A 20,167-nucleotide genomic window follows, 5' to 3' on the forward strand; every position below is an offset into this window, starting at 1 on the left:
GCCGGTAATTCGGTGGACTGGACAGGGTTAGCGGTTAATGGCAGGCACGTTGTATCAGTCATATCCCTTTGTGAAGGTGTATTTTCTTCAGCACTATTCAGTGCCGGTAATTCATTGGCTGTATGGTTAACAGCCATTGACAAGTACGTAGTCTTCACTACATCTCTTGGTGTAGACCCACTATTTGAAGGATGACGTATATGATCAGCTGTTTCTCTAACATTACTTCCTGGTTGTTCTCTCGGCCAGGAAAAAATGTGTTGCTTGCGGAAATCTTGTAGATCTCACTGCAGTTTTTTTATTTTAGTAGTATGGAGCCTCTTGTCATAGGAAAGGATACTCTCTTGCAAGTGCTCTAACTTATCACCTGTAAAATCAGGTGAAAAACGGTTAGAGATATCCTTTTCAATACATATGATTTCATTCTTTAAATCACGTTCTATGGGGTAAAGAAATCAATTAAGCTTCATATAACCAGCACTGAACTGTAAGTTAAGTTCTTGCCATCTACATAACATCTACATAACAGTTCAGGATATTGGTCCCCATAGCTTGGCATATTTAAGATGCGCAGTTCTCTTTTTGAAACTAAAAAGACTTAAGCATTAGTTTTAGATAGAAGTATCTATCTACATATATATGTGTTTTTTTATATATATTTTTGCAAGTTGTATATATTCTAAAATTAAGTATGTGTGTTTTATTTGAATTGCATCTACTAATTTTATTACTTGATTGATTAATTAATTGGAACAAATTGGTTCTATTCATTCCTATTTAAACATTTGATGCATTTAAAAGTTTTAGTCTGATGAAGCGACAGTGTATGTCTGCAAAAGCGCTTACTTTTTCTTTCATTTTTTATTAAAGCTAAGTCCTGTGTACATTGAGAGTATTTTGTTTTTTCAAAGTCACTGAGATACCTGCCTTGTTTCTTTGTTCAGGCCTGACCTTGTACTACACCATATGTACAGTTAAGCAAGCATATAAAAATTCACTCTGCAAAAGAGCAACACAAAATCTCAAGGATATAACACCCAGGACAGTATGCTTTACAGAAGTGCATCACATTTGCGTGTTTCCAGCAAGTGTCTGTAAGCCCATGGAAACTGAGAGTTCAAATCCAGCAAGGGAATTCAAGAATGCATGGAATAGATGGAGTGCAGTTCATTTAGTGGTGGACATAGTTGCATTCTGCTCATCTAGAATTTATAACCAAATTCTAGGGTTGAGACCTGGCTAATCATTGTGGTCTAGGTTGTACTTATTTGCTATCATAATTTGTTCCTGAGTCCAGCTATGTGTGCTTCTTGAAATGTACCTTACATGGGGATTAATACAGTCACCCGGTTAACAAAATGAATTAAGTAAATAACGAGTCAGCCCTGTTAGGCCATTTCACTGGGATACTGAAGTTAAAACAAGTAACAGTTTTTTATGCCATGTAATTGGTTAATTGCACAAATGCCTTTCTTATGTGATGGGGGGATAGGAATAGTTACAGCAATCCTGAAATGCATAAGTTCACAGGTGATTACTAAGCTAACAACTCCTGGTGGCCTTTTTAAGCCTAGCCATGATTCCCAAATGTGTTGGACAGGTTTTGATACCCTAGGGTTATTTTAAGGGGTGTATGTAGGCTTGGGCATGGGTGGTTAAGGATTTACAGGCTGCCTCTGTTTACTAAAGGCAAAGGTGCCAGTCAAGGGGTAAATTTCCAATTCCTCATCCACTGGTCCAAGTTATACTTGAATTTGGGTAGGGAAGAACTTTGCTTCACATGGGTACGAAATCTTTTCCAGAGAAGGGTTAGTCTCAGAGATACATAGCTGTGCCTTCAATTTGTCCTATTTATGTTGCAGAGGAGGTTTAGGTCCCTAGATCAGGTAATTCTGTAGCTATTGTTTTGTGGATGTGCAGTTGGCCCATCAAAGCAGGATCGGAGGATAATTTTTAAGCCAGCCATAGATCATCCCTAAGCAGTCTGTAGGAGACTGAGTACAGGGATTGGGCTTTGAGGCAGTCTATGTAGAACATGTTGTTTACTCCATGTATTCTTTTTATGATTAATGTGTGTACTATTCTCATATCAGCAGTGGAACCTAGGCCACCTAGGTGAAAAGAATCCTAACCATTATACCATATGGGACACAAGAGTGTCTAGTATATTGATGTGTATGAGCTTAATTAGTCGCATCCAAATGATATACCAGAGTTGCAATGTATAATTTGGTATGTTTTGATGTTTTGTAAAGTCACACACACACTTTTTTTCCACTGTGTTACTGTAAAAGCACGATGTGGTCCCTATTACATTCTTTTAGAGGACAACTTTTAGGTTCTGCGCTGGCAAATTCATATTGAGTCCCCTTGTAGTAATCCATCAAACTTAACTTGCTTGGTACTGTCAGACCTGTGCTGCTCCACTCTGATCTCCACACTGTGCCATAAAACAAGCAGCCCACTTGCTATTGCTGAAATTGTACAATACTTTACCTATTCCCTGATTACTGTAATGTACTATCTGAGGTAGTATGATGTACTTTGTATGTCTGTTCTCAGAGTAGATTAGTAATCACTGTGACATGGCTGTATTAATAAGTTCAATTGAATCTAGGTGTATAATAGCATTATATGTTGGAGCAGCTGTACTGCGGGTTATACTGGTTGTAGTGTTATTGTACTATAATGTTGGTCTCTGTTCAGCGACCAGGACATTACTGTGAAAACCGCCATATAATTTAACATTCTCCTGCTCCTATTTGGTGTAGAGAAAGAGAGAGAACAGTGTGTCATAATGAGAGTTGCTGCTCACATTTAGACCAACTCTGAGTTTCATTCCAGAGAAGGATCATAAGTCCAGGACTTACCTGTAGCAGTCACCTGTTTTTCTGCCTTGCCTTCTTTTAGGGATGGAGACCTGTGCTAAACAAGTATAATGAGCTGTCCAACCAACAGAAACCTGTATAGGTTCTCTACCAGTATGAGAAGTCTACACTCTATGGCCATTTTCCTGCTTGATTTGAAAGTGGCAGCTAGCTAAACAACTTATATGAAACAGTTAAAGACAGCTACAATTCTGACTAGGGGTTGCTAACAGATTTACAGACAGCTGTTTTTATAGTGATAATGACTTTTGTTCATTTAACTCCCAAAATGTCAGATGTATAGCTTTGGGGGGGTGATAACTAGCAGATGACTGGTAACGTTTTCAAAGGGTGATATGAGGAGTCCAGCATGTAGGTCTGCCACACTACTAGTGTTGATGAATTAGCAAACCAGATAAGTAATAAGGGATGAACAAAATCTGTTCGCTTCTAAATGCACATATTCAGACCTCTGTAACGTTTCAATACATTAGCCACAGGAGTGGAGGGGAAACTGGTAGTTAATTATAAAAATCCACATCCACATTGCAAAATTCCAGAGCCCACTCCCCACTCTGACCCTATAGGTGGGAACAAACAGACAACTTGGCTTAATGATGGATTTCAAGGGAGTTGCACACATTGTAGGAGACTGAAAATATGAGAAGTAAAAACAGGAACTGAAAATATATTTTCTTTTATTTTTGTTTTATCTCTTTTAAGTTAATGAACTTTTTGGATTAGAGTTTTTACTAACATCAGTAGAACATGAGGAATTGCTTCTGATGTTGTCTTGTGTTAGAAAGCTCACCTATCACTTGTGTGTAGTTTTATATATGAACACAATTAATCTGCATCACTTGCATTAGTTCTCTGTAATGCCATTCTGTGTGCCTTTCATGCAGTTTTGATATACTTTAATATTAAAATGTAATGCAAACCTTTTGCATGTGTTAAAATACTTATTCCAAAGTGTTTAGTATTTAAAGACATTTTATAATAAAATTGATGTTTCAGAGATGAATCTGAAGTGGTAATCCATTCAGCTGATGCCTTCGCTCCTGTAGGTTACCTCAACCTTTCAAGGCTGCACTTGGAGGACAAAGTTACAGTAAGAGAAAGAAAAAGTTTATCAATTAATGTTTATCTGCTTGCCTTTTATTAATAAAAAAATCAAGCATTTAGTCAGATGGGAACTGCTGATATTATGAGAAATACTGTGCACTGAACACACTTAAATAAAACAGTGCAAGAAACTTCTCTGTGTGGAAGATTTTCAGTCCATATATTTGTAGTTAATCACTGTATGTTAATCAGATCAGACAATAGTAGTAGAAGTAGCAAACGTAAACTCATCTTAAGTCAAAACAAAACAAAAAAGTAATAGTAGAAAATATATAATTGTACAGCATTACTAAGTATTCGAAAGTAATCCAAGCAAGGCAGGCAGTCTGTTTCCAGTCGAAAATCCTTTATTAAGTACACAGACAAGCGATCCAAGTAAAACAAAAACAGAGTAATAATTTTATCACAAGCTATCTAAAAAAAAAATATATATATATATATATATATATATATACTCTTTTTATCAGGCATGGGAGTGGTTTATTGTGCTGTAAAACAAAGTCTTATTGGTGCACATGTTAAATTCACATCCCTTCCCCCATCAGTGTGACATCGAGCTGGTCCTGCCCTACCTAGTAGCTGTCATAATAATATTTAACCCTTATGTACTTTAAATAAAATTTATAATGATGTGGTACCTCTTATTTAACCAAATTATTAAGTAGATTATTAAGTCTGTGATTTTTATCCAAGACAATATACTACATGGCTGGAAATATATCCACCTTAGTTCATTTGGCAATCAAAAAATATATATAAATATATACATATTCATTTTGCATGTAAAAATATATTTCTATATTCATAACCTATTGTTAACAAAGATCGCTTTCGTCCTTCTAGACTTCTTCAGGTCTGTGTGCAAGAACCCTAAAAACCTATATAATTGTATAATTAGTTAGTATTGTTATTACACATCATTTTGAATAAAGTGGGAAAAAAAACAGAAAAAAATAAAAATAAGAAAAAATGTATGTATGTATGACGATGGAAACAAAATATACACTTAAATTTCAACTGATTTAAAATGGTATTTAAAACCAATTAGTCATGTAAACAATGTGGCAATTTTCTAAGTTCCAGTGTACTTTTAATTGAACAGTAGTAGTTTAGTCCAGGCTTCCTAAAAGAGTTCAACTTTAATTGCTACATGAGTTCATGTTTCTCCAGAATATTCGGGATGTCTCCTTTAAGATTACCCATGTCTATGCGATCCAGGATCTGGAACTTAAAACTTGTGTGTCTTTTATGAAGAGAAAGGTGTTTGGCTAGTGCATTATTTTACATCCAGAGCGGATTTCTGACAGATGGCATGAAATCCTACGCTTCAGTTTATTTACAGTCTTGCCCACATAGAATGCATCACATTCATTGCACTGTGCCCTGTAAATTACTTTTTTAGTGTTACAGTCACCCCCTGCACTGGTTTTAATGATCTTCTTTAAGTAAGGGCAATAAAAACTATCACCTTGCTGTATAAATATACAAAATGTACAATTAGTTTCACATCTTTTAGTGCTTTTCTCACATGGTCTAGGTTTAAATTCAACAAAACTTCTAATGTTCCTGGCCTACCTATAAACAAATGATGGGGCTTCACCTAAGATGTTAATCAGAAAAGTGTTTCCTGTGACAATGTCCCAGTTTGCTTCAATAATATTTTTGATACTATGATAATCCAAAGTGTATGTCAGGATGCAGCTATTTTTGCATTTGTTATTCTCTGTGGAATTACTTAACATTTTTCTACTGGGGAGGTTGAGTGAAGGTGCTTCAGTCCTTTTCAGTTCTATAATGGGTTCCAGGATGTTTTTTAACATCTGACTTTCATAGCCTCTCACAATTTCCAAGGACACCAATAATAACAGAATCACCACTGATCTATTCAGAAAACCAACGAGGGTTAACTTATCACTCCACAGTAAAAGTCTACATCCTACAAAAACCAAGTATAATGTAGTGAAGTCCCAAGGCTATAGATTAGCTCGAATTACCACAGAGATGGAACCATTTTTGAGAAACCTGAACAACTTAGAGAATGATTTTCTAGTGAGAGGCTATGAAAGTCAGATGTTAAAAAACATACTTTGTTTTACAGCACAGTAAACCACTCCAATGCCTGATACAAAGTATATATATATATATATATATATATATATATTTAGAAAGCTTGTGAGGAAATTATTACTCTATTTTTGTTTTTCTTGGATCGCTTGTCTGTGTACTTAATAAAGGATTTTCGACTGGAAACAGACTGCCTGCCTTGCTTGGATTACTTTCGAATACTTAGTAATGCTGTACAATTATATATTTTCTATTATTACTTTTTGTTTTGTTTTGACTTAAGACGAGTTTACGTTCGCTATTGTCAGATCTGATTAATATACAATGATTCACTAGAAATATATGGACTGAAAATCTTCCACACAAAGAAGTTTCTTGCACTGTTTTGTTTTTGGACCCACTACACTTTAGTGGGTTGTTCTGAGACTTCGGGGATGTCATGGAGATTACTTGTTTTTTGTTAGAACACACTTAAATACATACATACATACACACACACACTCACACACACACACACACACATTTCTGTACCTATACTAACAGTATTTTATATTGTTTGCCGCTTAATAAAAAATGCACAAATGTCTTTGAACAGTACCAATGAAAGGAAAAAAGTGAGAACTGTATAATTACTAAAATTATATGATGCAAAGTAACTAAGTGCATCCTGTAACGTAGAGTGAGAACTGTTTGCACTTGCTGCCCTGTTCTGACACTAAAGGTCAGATGGCCAGCTTTCTGTCATAGAGGGTTAAAGCCCTGACTCTGTGCCAGATGACTTACAGTGGATATAAAAAGTGTACACACCCCTGTTAAAATGCCAGGTTTTTGTGATATTAAAAAATGAGACCACAATAAATCAGTTCAAGACTTTTCCCACCTTTAATGTGAGCTATAACCTGTACAATTCAATTGAAAAACAAACAAATCTGCTAGGGGAAAAATATAAAAAATAAAGAACGTATAATAAGCTGGTTGCATAAGTGTGCACACCCTTAAACAAAAACTTTGTTGAAGCACCTTTTGATATAATTACAACATTCAGTCTTCTTGAGTACACACCTGCCATCAATTAAAGAGACTCTGATTAACCCGAAATAAAGTTCAGCTGTCCTAGTAGGATTTTCCTGACATTTACTCAGTTGCCTGCTACAACAAAAGCCATGGTTCACAGAGAGCTTACAAAGCATCAATGGGATCTCATTATTGAAAAGTTTCAGTCAGGGGAAGGGTACAAAAAAATTTCCACAGCATTAGATGTACCATGGAACACAGTGAAGGCAGTCATCAAAAAGTGGAGAAAATATGGGACAACAGTGACATTGCAAAGAACTGGAAGACCCTCTGAAATTGATGAAAAGACAAGACAAAAACTAGTCAGGGAGGCTGCCAAGAGACCTACAGCAACACTGAAGGAGTTGCAGGAATTTCTGGCAAGTACTGGCTGTGTACTACATGTGACAACAATTTCCCTTATTCTCCATATGTCTGGACTATGGGGTAGGGTTGCAAGATGGAAGCCTTTTCTTATACAGAAATACATCCAGACCTAGCTAAAATTTGCAAAACAATACATCATGTCTCCCAAAAGTATGTCTGAAAATGTGTTATGGTCTGATGAGACCAAGGTTGAACTGTTTGGCCACAATTCCAAAAAGTACGTGTGACGCAAAAACAACACTTCGCATCACCAAAAGAATACCTTCCCCACGGTGAAGCATGGTGGTGGCAGTATCGTGCTTTGGGGTTGCTTTTCTTCAGCTGGAACTGGAGCTTTAGTCAAGGTGGAGGGAATTATGAACAGTTCCAAATACCAGTCACTTTTGGTCCAGAACCTTCAAACGTCTGCTAGAAAGCTGAAGATGAAGCGGAATTTCACCTTTCAACACAACAATTACCCCAAGCATAGATCCAAATCAACAAAAGAATGGCTTTACCAGAAGAAAATTAAAGTTTTGGAATGGCCTAACCAGAGCCCAGACCTAAATTCAGTCTGTGAGGTGACCTGAAGAGGACTGTACGCAATAGATGACCTCTCAATCTGACAGATTTGGAACGCTTTTGCAAGGAAGAGTGGGCAAATATTGCCAAGTCAAGATGTGCCATACTTATAGACTCCTACTCAAGAAGACCGAATCTTGTAATTAAATCAAAAGGTGGTTCAACAAAGTATTAGTTTAAGGGTGTGCACACTTATGCAATCAGCTTATTGTATATTTTTTATTGTTTATATTTCTCCCCTAACAGATTTGTTTGTTTTGCAATTGAATTGTACAGATTATAGGTCACATTAAAGGTGGGAAAGGTTTTGAAATTATTTATTGTGGTCTCATTTTTTTTTATATCACAAAAACCTGGTGTTTTAACAGGGGTGTGTACACTTTTATAGGTCTATATCACCACATCGACACTCCAGGTCTCCGAATACCAAAACATCGACACTTAAAGAGCAAAATACGAAAAGTACGAATGGCCACTTCCGCAAATTTTTCCCAGAGAAAAAAAATTGCTTGGCCGTTATCGGGAATTTGCACTTTTCTCCAGTGTAGAGTGATCTCAGAGTGGGTATATTTAGTTAGGGGGTGTGGGGGCGAAGGCCCCCACTTGATTAGGGTTTGGAAGTTTGTTTTGCTGTTGGTTGGCCGAGTGAATTTTTTCCTTGCGTAAAAATTCATGGAAGTGGCCATTCGTAGTTTTGTATTTCTCTCTTTAAGTGTCAACATTTTGGTATTCGGAGATCTGAAGTGTCGATGTGGTGATATAAGCCCCTTTTTATATCCACTGTAGAAGAGTCAGGTAGAGAAGGATGAGAGTCGGCAGCAGATGCAGGCTCACCCATGAAGAGGTAAAGTGGTAATTCCCAGTCTGCTGTGCTTGGAACCAGCAAGTAATTGTCTGTCAGTGATCAGAGTCACTGGCTTACCATTAGCAAGCCAATGATAGTCGCCCTAATTGTGCTTTTGGTGGAAACACACACACAAGCAAGTGTAGAGTGTAGTAGGCTCTCTTGATACTAATGCCTGTGTTAGCTACCCCAAGATGCGGTTAGAGCTAGGTAGACATGCTCTTATGGCATGTCTTTGAAATGATGCAATCACTAGGATGGGAGTATTGCACAGTTTCCCAGCTTGGAGACAGTTCAGGTCCAACCCTGAAACAAGGACGGCCTTGGTTTTGGTGGGGGTGAAGCCAGACCCATAAGCCATTGGGATGAAGCAGTCCTTGCCTTAATGGAACATGGAAGAAAGAAGTGCAGGCAAAGGCTTAAACTGCTCCAGAGTACCTGGGTGATGGTCCCATTAGTTCATAGCGTCATAGATAAGTACTAGGCTAGCTGGCTTTGCAGGCCATTCTAAGCCTAGCCAGTTTCCCTTTGGTGATTGAATTAACCTATCCCATTTGGTATTAGATTGGTCTTACCTGCCACATGGCTGCTAACAGATATTACCACTATTGAGAATAACTGGGATCATGTAATAGATAATTAGAGAGGACACATGGGTGGGATAAATCATTTAGGAGCTGTCTCTGTCCATTAGTAGTACAGGGGGAGTCCTAGAGTTAATTTTCTATTACCCATCCATTGATCCAAGTTGTATTTGAATATGAACAGGGATGAGGTTTGTTTTACATGGCTGGGGAGTTTGTTCCAGGGCAACGGTACCCTCTTCAAGATATACCTGTCCCTCTAAACTTTTCTGTTGATGTTGCAGAACAGGTTTAGATCTCTGGACTGAGTATTTTTTATGGTATTTGACTTATGATGTGCTTTAGCTCCATCGGTCTTGGATCAGAGTATGCCTTGTATGCTAGACACAGGTCACTTCTTAGCAATCTGTAGGACAGAGGGGAAAAAATATATAGAAAAAAATGAATGACAGTTATCAACTTGTGTATTTGGCATGATAGCGACTGTCAAAATAAAATAGAAGAACAAACAATGCAGCTGATTCAGAATAACAAATCAGTCTGTTCACAAAAAGTGATGACGCATGCCCTTGCATTATATCACACTTTTCCTGACACTCTCCCATGAATCCCCCGACTTGTTTATCCCCCTGTTTTCTAATATTCCTACTCTGTCTTCCCTGCATACATTCTTCTCTTTCTCCTTTAAATCATCTTTCTGTTGTGTAATGTGTTTTGTATTTTACCTGCATTTTAACTTTGCTTTAATGTGAAACCTGGTTAATATTTTATCTGTTCCTAAAAGAAAATGAATGTTTACACAGTACTGAAATGAATAAAAAGACTTAAAAAAATATCTCTTATATTCTCTTCTTCTGATGATCTTTGAAGGCTGCAGTTTCAGGAAAATGCAGATAAGTTCCCTTTGGGGAAGGAAACTTACACTAGTTATTTTTGTGACTAAAACTGAACTTTTTTCCGTGAAATTCATTATTTCATGATAGGAAAATCTGTTTTATAGACTGCCATGTGAATTTTTACTTTTGTGGAAAAAATGTTGTTAAAACTAATTTTAAAGTAGAGTTTTCTTGATAAAAGTTGTGTTGTTTACTTTTAGGGGCAGGAGAAGTGTTTAAAGTGCTTGTTTGTGGTGGAATAGGGGCCTTTTCTCATACTTACCTATTTTACTGATTGCTGTTTCCAGACTTCCTTGGAAATCGGGTATCTTTTTCGTTTTTACCATGGAACAGCCAACCAGTTCCTTGGGTCTTCCATCTACCAACAACAAAAAGAAGAAAATTAATAAACAACCTTTGCCACCACAGCAGGGTGCCAAAGTACCTCAGCCATGGATGGGTGATTCTGCTGTGGCCATTTCTGGTTTCTAAGTACACTTATCCTTTTCCTTGGCTCCCTCTGGTAGAGTTCTTACAGCCACCATGGCCTGGGGTTAGACACATCCTCTACAGGTGTTGGAGTGTCCTTGGCAGGCATTGTAGAACCACTTTTGTTGATTCTGGGAGATGGAGAGGAGAGTGCCTGTCTGTCTAGCCAGATGCAGTAAAACTGGGTCTGCTTCTTTAGAAAGCTGTGTCAAAAAGACGGAAAAACTTAGACATATTTCTTCTCCTGTCTCAGTTACTTTGGACTGGAGTGAGCTATTCAGCTTAGCTCAGGGTTTATTCAGGCTCTTTACCCTTTCAATTCAGCTGATTCTGGAAAGTGAAAAGGGAATTCTTCATTTTCTGAAGAGGTTCAAGATTTTGAATGATAAAATGATTGCTAAGGGGCAACTTCTGCTTTTTCTCCTCAGGTTTCTGATTTAGATTCAGAGGAAACTATGGTTTCTGACAGTCCCTCAGAAGGATTCTCTATTTTGAAACTATTTTCAGAATGAATCAGTTCTTTCAGTGGAAAGATAATGGCATTCCACTGTCTCTGAAGAAGTATTATGATTTACTGCAAATGAATTTTCATGAGCCTTCACCAATTCCTCGTATTGTATCACCTTTGGAGGATGTGTTTCTAGCAGCCTGCTGCTCCCAAGAAAGCAGATAGATTGTATAAGGTTACCCAGTCTTCCAAGTTTTTATATATTAATTCAAGATCAGACCCAGCAGTTATTTCTCCAGTGAGCCTAGCTGCTAATCTAATCCCTTCTCTACTGACAATGATAGAAAAGCTTTTGAAAGATTTAGGGGGAAGTGCATTCTTCTGCAACAATTATTTTTAGAATTTTCAGCTGTCACTCTCATATGTTAAAGTTTATGCTTATCTCTTTTGAGAGCTTAAGGAATATTAAGGCATATGTTTTCTCATCTTTGTGTAACATGATTGCTTCTGTATCTCAAGTGGTTACCCATTGTTTGAAATGTGTTTATGATTCTGTGGATTACACTTCCAGGACTGGTGCCACTGGAACTGTTATGAGGAGGTTTGCTTGGTTGAATCCTGAAAACTTTTCTGAGGATGTTCAAAACTAAATTTTGAATTATCTTGTAGACAGTTTTTGGTCCATCTGCTCCAGATGGTCTTAAAGAATGCAATGAGAGAGCTAAGCTGATTCAAGGAATTTCTCAGATTTTTTTCATCCTTCCTACTCCATTTTTGTCAAGGGATTTAATGCAGTCTCTACAACCTTTTTTTAAAAAACAAACTAAGCAATCGCAACAAGTTGCTCGTAAGCTATCTTTAAAAAGCAATGGCAGGAAGGTTACAAAAGGAAAACAGGACTTCCTCTCCAGAACAAAGGGCAGTCTAATAAGTCTAAATGATTACCCTTAAAGCTCCCCACCTTGGCAAACCTTTAATCCTTCCAGAGGTTTTTCTTTGGCAACAGTTAGTTTCACACTGATGGGTTCTAAAAGTAGTTAATCACAGTTACATATAGCAGTGGGAGTCTCTCCCTCATTTTAAAAGGATTCCATCCTCATCTGCCATGCCAATCTCCTCTTTTCCCTCCTGTCATTCAGCACCTGCTGTGTCAAGGTGATGGAAGCAGTCCATCTTCCTCAGATAGGAGAAGTGTTTTATTCAAGAATGTTTCTGGTGCAAAAGAAAGAAGATTCATGCATACCATTTCTAGATCTTTCCTTCTTAAACCAATTTGCGATAGTGCCTAAGTTCAAAATGATATCCCTTTACAACTTGTTAGCTCTCATTCCCAATTTGAGTCTTCTGGTAACATTAGATTTAAAAGATGCTTATCATCATATTCCTGTAGATCAAGATTTCGGATGTTGCTCAACATTTTCTGTGTCTGCATCACACCATCAGTTCTTTGCACTACTTTTTAATCTATCCACTGCTACAAGGGTATTTACAAAGTGTCTAGCTCCAGGGATAACCTACTGCAGACTGCGAAGTATTCATGTTTTTCCTTATTTAGACAACTAGCTTTATCTTTGTACAGTCATTTTCAAAATGTCAGGAATCCGTCAACAGGTTTAGAGAACTGGGGTTCCAGGAGTACATACAAAAGTCTTGTTAAACTCATTCTCACAAAAACTCATTCTCACAACATTGTTTTAATCAGGTGTCCTCTAGATACCTCGGGTCAAAGACCTTTTCTTCCACAGGAAAAATATAGATCTGTATCTAGATCTCTTCTTGTGTTTTTCCACTCAGATTACAGTTTCAGCCTGGGAATTTCTTAGGAGTCTAGCCTCATGGCATTTATGATTCTCACAGTTCCTAAGGCAAGACTCCACATGAGAAAAATTTGGTGGTGCCTATAATTTGTATGGTCCCAGCATCAACATCCCCTGACATTCCAGATTCCAATTTGTAGGTTCATGAAAAGGGAGATTGTTTAGTGAAGATACCAGTTGTTTTTCAATATCCAGGTTTCCCATTTTCCCTTCCAGCTCCAGAGCAGTGTGTAACAGATGCCTCAAACTTTGCTTGAGGAGCCATGTCTATAGGGATAAAAGTGCTGGATTTTTACAAAGTTCAGTTGTGTAAAATCTTGCCATAACAGTAGATGTCCTTCTCTTTACTGTTGCTGTACATCACTCGTGTGCTCCCTGGACATGGCATAGGACATAAAAGTGACATACAGATGCAAATACTCAGAACTGAAAAAGCCCCAGGAGGACCAGGATATCATCAGGGTCAAAACAGGAACATGTGCAACCCAGAAGGACAAATTAGGAAGAATAAGGACAAGGGAGAAGGGCCTCTCAACCAGGAGGGCAACCAGAACACAGAGCGAGAGCAGGATAGAGAGGGAGGGACCAAATACTGGAATAGTGAAGAGATGGCATTTACTGCTATGGTAAGGTTTTACACAGCTGTACTGTGTTATTCCATATCGCTTTAGCAGCATTCTGTACCAAAAGGCTCAAGAGGAAGAGTAGGAGGAGGAAGGCACAGAAGAGCCCTCTACAAACCCGTGCAGGATAGCCCTGGCCCGGGAAATATCATCCAACTTGCAATGCTTAGTGAAAGTATGAACAGAGAACCAAGTAGCAGCCTCAAGGATGAAATTGTTATCCCGACCCCTGAAAAAAAGCACCAGAGGAGACAACTGCCCTAGTAGAATGTGCCTTTATTGATGAGGAAAAACATTTTCATGGAGAAAAAAAAGAAAGAAATGGGAAATGGTTTGCTTAGTGCAAAGTGCGATGAAAGTAAACATTACCCAAATAATATCTGAGCTGTCTATGCAAATTCAAGTTGTGAAGAACCTTCTCACTGGCAGACTGTGGAGAAGGAAAAAGTGAAAGAAGATGAATAGACTGATTAGGGGACAACTCTTTGACCACCTTGGACATAACAAAAGGATAAGTATGAAGAGACACCCTGCACCTGTGGAAACCCAAGAAAGGAGGAATAATCATGAGGGCCTGAAGTTCAGACACTCTCTTGGCTGAAATGTGAGCCAAAAGAAGAATAGTCTGCCAAGTACAATGTTGTAAGGAAGCTGAAGAAACAGGCCAATGTTGTAAGGAAGCTGAAGAAACTGGCATAAAGGAGCCTGAGTCAGTTTTTTAAGGAAAAAAATAATGTCCCAGGAAGGCAGAATAGGCTTCTTGGAAGGCCTTATGTGAAGGATGCCTTTAAGGAATTGCTTGACCTCAAATCTAGAGGCCAGAAGAGGAGTCAAAGGCAGACAAGTAGAAATTCCTGACAGGTGAGTTTAACTGAAGAGTATGCCAACCCAGCATGGAGCAGATCACACAAATAAGAGAGAGAACCAGAGGAACCTCCACAGATAGGGGCTGTTGATGGTGAGACAGGCACCAGACAGAAAATCGCTTCCATTTGGACATATGTGATTTCCTGCTAGTGGGTTTCCTGGCCCTCTGCAGAAACTGAAGCACATCCTCAGGAAAGGGGTGCCTGAAAAGGATCAAAACTCTATAACCTACAATGTCAGTTGAAGAGTTGACAAGTGAGGATGGATAAGAGATCCCTTGTCTTTTGTGAGAAGATCCACCCAGTGAGGCATGTGGTCTGATTTCTAATGAAGAGGTCCAAGACCCCGAACCTTGAGAGAGCTGGAAGAGGCCCCCTGTCCCCTGCCTGTGGCATCTGTAAAGAGCTCTTTAGATGGGACTGGAGAAGGAAGCTCTGGGTTGTGGGAAAGTTGAATCCACCAGTGAAGCTTGAACTTGAAACAGAGAAGGAAGGGTACCTGGCGGTCAGGAGGGTGGCAGTGTTGGAGCCACACTGACTTGAGATACCACTGAAGCTTTCTCATGTAGAGCCTGGCCAGAGGGAGCATGGGAATGGTGGAAGCCATGAACCTGAAGACCATGAGAAATTCCATGGCCATGACTGATGCCAGAGGAAGAAGAGACTGGAAAAAGGCAGTGAGAGACAGGGCCTTGGTGACAGGCAGAGATGCCAGCTTGGGACTAGGCTGAAGTCTGCAACTGAAGAATATATTATCCTGAAAAGGCATCAGAGCTGATTTTAGAAAGTTTATAGTGATCCCCAGACTCTGTAATAGGGAAATAATAAACTGGAGATCCTGAAGCAGAGCACTGGGGGAAGAAGCTTGAATGATCACATCGTCCCGATGGGGAAAGATCTGAACTTCTCTCATCCTGCAAAAGGCAATGACAGGAGCAAATCCTTTAGTGAATACCCTTGGGGCAGTAGAGAGGCCAAAGGGAAAAAAATGGAGAACTGAAAATGCAAGGAAGAAACAGAGAAAAGCAAATATTTTCTGAAAAGAGGATGGATGGGAATATGAAGGTAGAGGTCCAGAGAGACTGGAAAGGCCTGGGGAAGAAGGGGAAAAAAGAGTCTGAAGAGACAACATTCGAAAGAAAGCAGTCTTGAGAAAGGTATTGAGCTGGGAAGGATCCAGAATTGGTCTCCAGGTGCCCTTTCTAGGAACCAAAAACATTGTGGAATAATTAACTTAATTGCATTTATTCTGCTGCATTTATTACTGCTCGTTTGTAGCCCGATTAAATTGTAACTGTTATTCTAAGCCTTTGATTGAAGCACTTGGGCTTCAGACCAGTTGTTTTACATTAAGAAGGTTTGTGGTCTGCACTGTTGTGGCAGGACAAGGTAGCTTTCATCCTTCTAAGTTGGGAGTTGCTGATTGAAGGTGTAGTGTCTGTTATTCTAAAAGTGTATTAGTTCTGGTTTAAGCACTTGGGCTTTGGGACAGTTGTTGTACATTAAGAAGGTGTGATCTGCACTCTTGTGGGAGGAGAGGGTCAATTCTGCCCTTCTGAGCTGGGAGTTTCTGGTTAAAGGCTTAATGTGCCTGCTTATTTGAACTGTTTTTTTTCTGAAATTGGTATGCCTTGTTTGCTGTAGCATAGACTAAATTCAGACCTGCTGAATCTAGCTTTGGTTGTATAACTTGAGCACTAATCCAGACCATCTTTTTTTGGAGAAGGTTCCCCTGCACCCTAGTGGCAGGAGTATGCAGTTAGAACTTGTCTGATTGAAGAATGCTGGAATGGGGCTCAGTTTTTAGCTTTTTATTGGTTAATTTGATTAAATCAGTTTGCTCATTTGCTACTGTTATATATAAAAAAATACACTTTATGCATTGCTGCTTAGCTAGGGTTAAACTATTCCTGGCTCCATAAAGTCTGCTGTTTAAAATTTCCCTTAAACTAGCCATTTTTTTTTTAGTTTTAACACTCAGATCTGTTTCTTTGAGCTCAGCACTTGTTCAGAACTCATAAGCACTAAATAAGCTACAAATTACTACAGCACTCAACTTTCCTCACTTGTCTAGAAGAAAACAGTTTTTAGTACTTAATAAATAAGCACCTATCCAGGCATGTCTAAGGGTCAGCTCCCAGTGTTTTCTCCTGTCTACCTGATGAATCTGGGCATCTTGGGGCAATGCAGCAATTGCCTCATGTATACAGACAACCCTCTCCTCCTACCACGCAACACTACAACCTGTGAGAGATGCACTTATATAGCCAAACTGAAAGCAAAGCTGTCTTCACCCAAGACTGGACTAGTCAGTCAAGAGGAGAAGGAAAACACTTGCACCACACTATACTCATCACATAGTCCCTCAAAACCTACACCACCAAAACAGACAGAAACACAAAAAACACACTTACATTCGCGGAGGCTCTCAATAAAAATCTGCTCAAGCAACAGAGACCTCCAAAGCAGAAACGCAAGCAACCTCCACCCCCCAACACAACCCAAATGTCACATAGCCCACAAACTCAGTGTGCTACTCAACCACAGCCCATAAAGCATAACAATGTACCCAACACTCTAGTCATAGGTGACTCTATAGTCAGCACACTGATGTTCCACTCACCAGGCTAAACAAGGGGAAAGTTACTGTCATGTTGGGTGCCAGGATCCACCACATAACACACCCACTTAGGTCACTCCACAATAAGTACAAATATGACTCTGTCATTGTCCATGTTGGTGTGAATGACCTGAGACGTACCTCCCTGGACTACATGAAAAGAGACATGGAGGAGCTCTCCAATCTTGTAGCCCAGGCAGGTATGACCCTAGCCCTGAGTAGCATCCTGCCATCACCCAGAATGATACCACAGTACAAGGACAAAATTATTGACTTCAGCAATTGGCTAAGCTTCTGGTGTCATTCTAAGCGGATCCAGTATCTGTCTGCCTGGGATGACATGATCAACATACCACAATGCTTTGCCAAAGATGGCCTGCACCTGTCGCCCTTGGGATTCCGGATACTGGCTAAGGCTCTTGCCACCCCTATAGTGCCTTTTTTAGACAAGGTTCAAATGACAAATTCACCACCATAACAGGTACAAGCAAGCAAAATCTGGGGTAATGCTACTCAGTGCTAGAAGTCTAAACTTCAAAATGCATTCACTCGAGGCACTCCTTAAAATGGAGAACATCAACATCTGTGCAGTGACAGAGACCTGGTTCAAGGCTCCAGAGAGCACCTCTGCATTACCAGGCTATAATTCATACCACACCTTTTGGCCACCTAACCTGGACCGAAACACTAAAGGTGGATGTGTGTCCATATTCATTAAGGATATCCACACCTCCAGGCTAGTTGCTCAGCATAATGCATCTGAGATTATCCAAGTGCAACTAACTCTGGGCAAGACCACAATTCACATTGTAACTTGCTACAGATCCCCCACCATGCCTCAGGATTCCCACTCCTCATTTCTCGATACACTGAAATATATTAGGGTAAAACCCAACACCCTCATAATGGGCGATTTCAACTACCTCACCATTAACTGGGAAAACTACTCACATACCAACTCTTTTGCTCAACATTTTCTGGAATTCATAAATTCCAACACCTTGGATCAACTTATCCAGACCCCCACCAGGGGCAGCAATATCCTAGACCTGGTCATTACCAACATGGGTGACCGGTGTTCCACACCAGAGGTCAATTCCTTGTTGGTCAGATCCGACCACAAGCTAATCACCCTAGCCATCCACATCCAGCCTCCACCCCCCATTAAGGAAACCACCATAAAAATTGTCTCCAAAGCCAACTTCATGCTTCTTAAGACAGAAGTGGCAAACTTCACGACACCCATGCAGATGGACAATAGAGGTACAACTGCTGAATCCTACACAAATGCACTTTATAAGCACTTAGACTAGTGCATGGATCATGCTATCCCTAACAGAACCAAAATGCTATCCTCCAAAAAAACGAAGCCAATCTGGTGGTCCCCTGTTATAAACAAACTCTACAACAGAAGAAAGAAACTATTGCAAAAAAGAGTAAAATCCCATGATTGGAGGAACTCCCTGGTTAGCCTCAGTAAGAAGCTAAGATCCCTCATAAAATCCTCCAAAGCTAGTTACGAAAACAAAATTGCCACTGATTCTAAAGACCACAAAGCATTCTATAGCTATGTCAAGAATCTCAATGGCAACACTCAGATCTGCTCTGAGTTACAGCACAATGGCACTAAATATACAGAACCAACTGATATTGCCAACATCCTGGCAGATAGGTTCAGTGCTAACTTTACCCCACTCTCACCCTCTAAAGGGCCTGTCTCTGTACCGGAAGAATGCAAAGTTCCTGTAATCACGGCTGCACAGGTAAAAAACACACTCTCCAAAGCCAAGAACACAGCATCTAAGAGACCTGACAGCATCCCAGGCTGCATTCTACATGAACTACAGAATGAACTGGCACCTAAGCACCGTGTTCAAGTTATAGCCTCACTTCAGGCTTTGTGCCCACTGAATGGCGCACAGCGACAGTTATCCCACTCCACAAAGGGGGAGCCACCACGGACCCCGGGAACTACTGGCCCATTAGCCTAATGAGCCTGGTCTGCAAGGCCATGAAATGTATCATTATGGAACTTATAAACAAAGACATTGGTAATCTCAAAACTTTGGACCCCACCCAGTTTGGGTATGTAAAAGGCATATCATATCTCCTAAACCTGATAGACTTCTTTGAAGCAGTCACCAAAGCTGTAGACGAGGACAAGGTGGTTCACACAGTCTATCTAGATCTCGCCAAGGCTTTTGACACCATCCCCTACTCTGGAATTATTGATAAACTCACTAAACTGGGTATAAATCCCTTTGTCACAAGATGGGTTGCCAACTGGCTCACTGACAGAACCCACACTGTGAAAGTAGCAGACTCCAAATCCGACTTCAGACCAGTGACAAGTGGAGTACCACAGGATTCAGTCCTGGGTCCTCTCCTGTTTGATATCTACTTTTCTGAAGTACAGGCTAACACAGAAGGTCTTTGGCTAATGAAGTTCGCAGATGACTGCAAACTAGGAGCCATAGTCGAAACTGCTAACGATGTGGACATCCTACAAAAGGGTCTGACAGAGAGAGATGCCTGGTGTCAAAGCCATGGCCTCAAGCTCAGTGCCAAAAAGTGCATTGTCATCCCCTTCGGTAAAAACTCTGTACCCATGAACTACCACATAGGTGGTAATCTACTTAACACCGAAAGTGTGATAAGAGACCTTGGGACACAGGTGGATAGTAGTCTCTCCTTTGATAATCACATCAGCACAGTAGTCAGGAAATCCTTCGACATGGCACACCTCTTCACAAAAGGTTTCTCATCCAGGAAAAAAAGAGGTCATTGTTCCCCTTTACTCGTCACTCATTAGACCCATTATAGAGTACAATACCCCTTTTGGTATGTACCTCACAAGACATCTACATCAACTGGAAAGGCCGCAGAAATACCTCACAAAGAGGATTACTGGCCTCAAACAGATGCCCTACACAGACAGTCTCAA

At 39.8% G+C, this 20,167-nt stretch overlaps 1 protein-coding gene across 1 annotated transcript in view; it reads left to right on the forward strand.

The window, feature by feature from the left end:
- Positions 1–20,167, forward strand: part of DPH6 (diphthamine biosynthesis 6) — a 2,556,557-nt gene that overhangs the window by 1,250,424 nt on the left and 1,285,966 nt on the right. The window contains exon 8 of the mRNA XM_044073989.1: positions 3,885–3,978. Within this exon, the coding sequence (XP_043929924.1) occupies positions 3,885–3,978 (94 nt within the window). The remainder of the gene's footprint in view (positions 1–3,884; positions 3,979–20,167) is intronic.

Source organism: Protopterus annectens, chromosome 6.part0 (genome assembly GCF_019279795.1).
Source record: "Protopterus annectens isolate FY-2018-M chromosome 6.part0, PAN1.0, whole genome shotgun sequence".
NCBI lineage: Eukaryota > Metazoa > Chordata > Ceratodontiformes > Protopteridae > Protopterus > Protopterus annectens.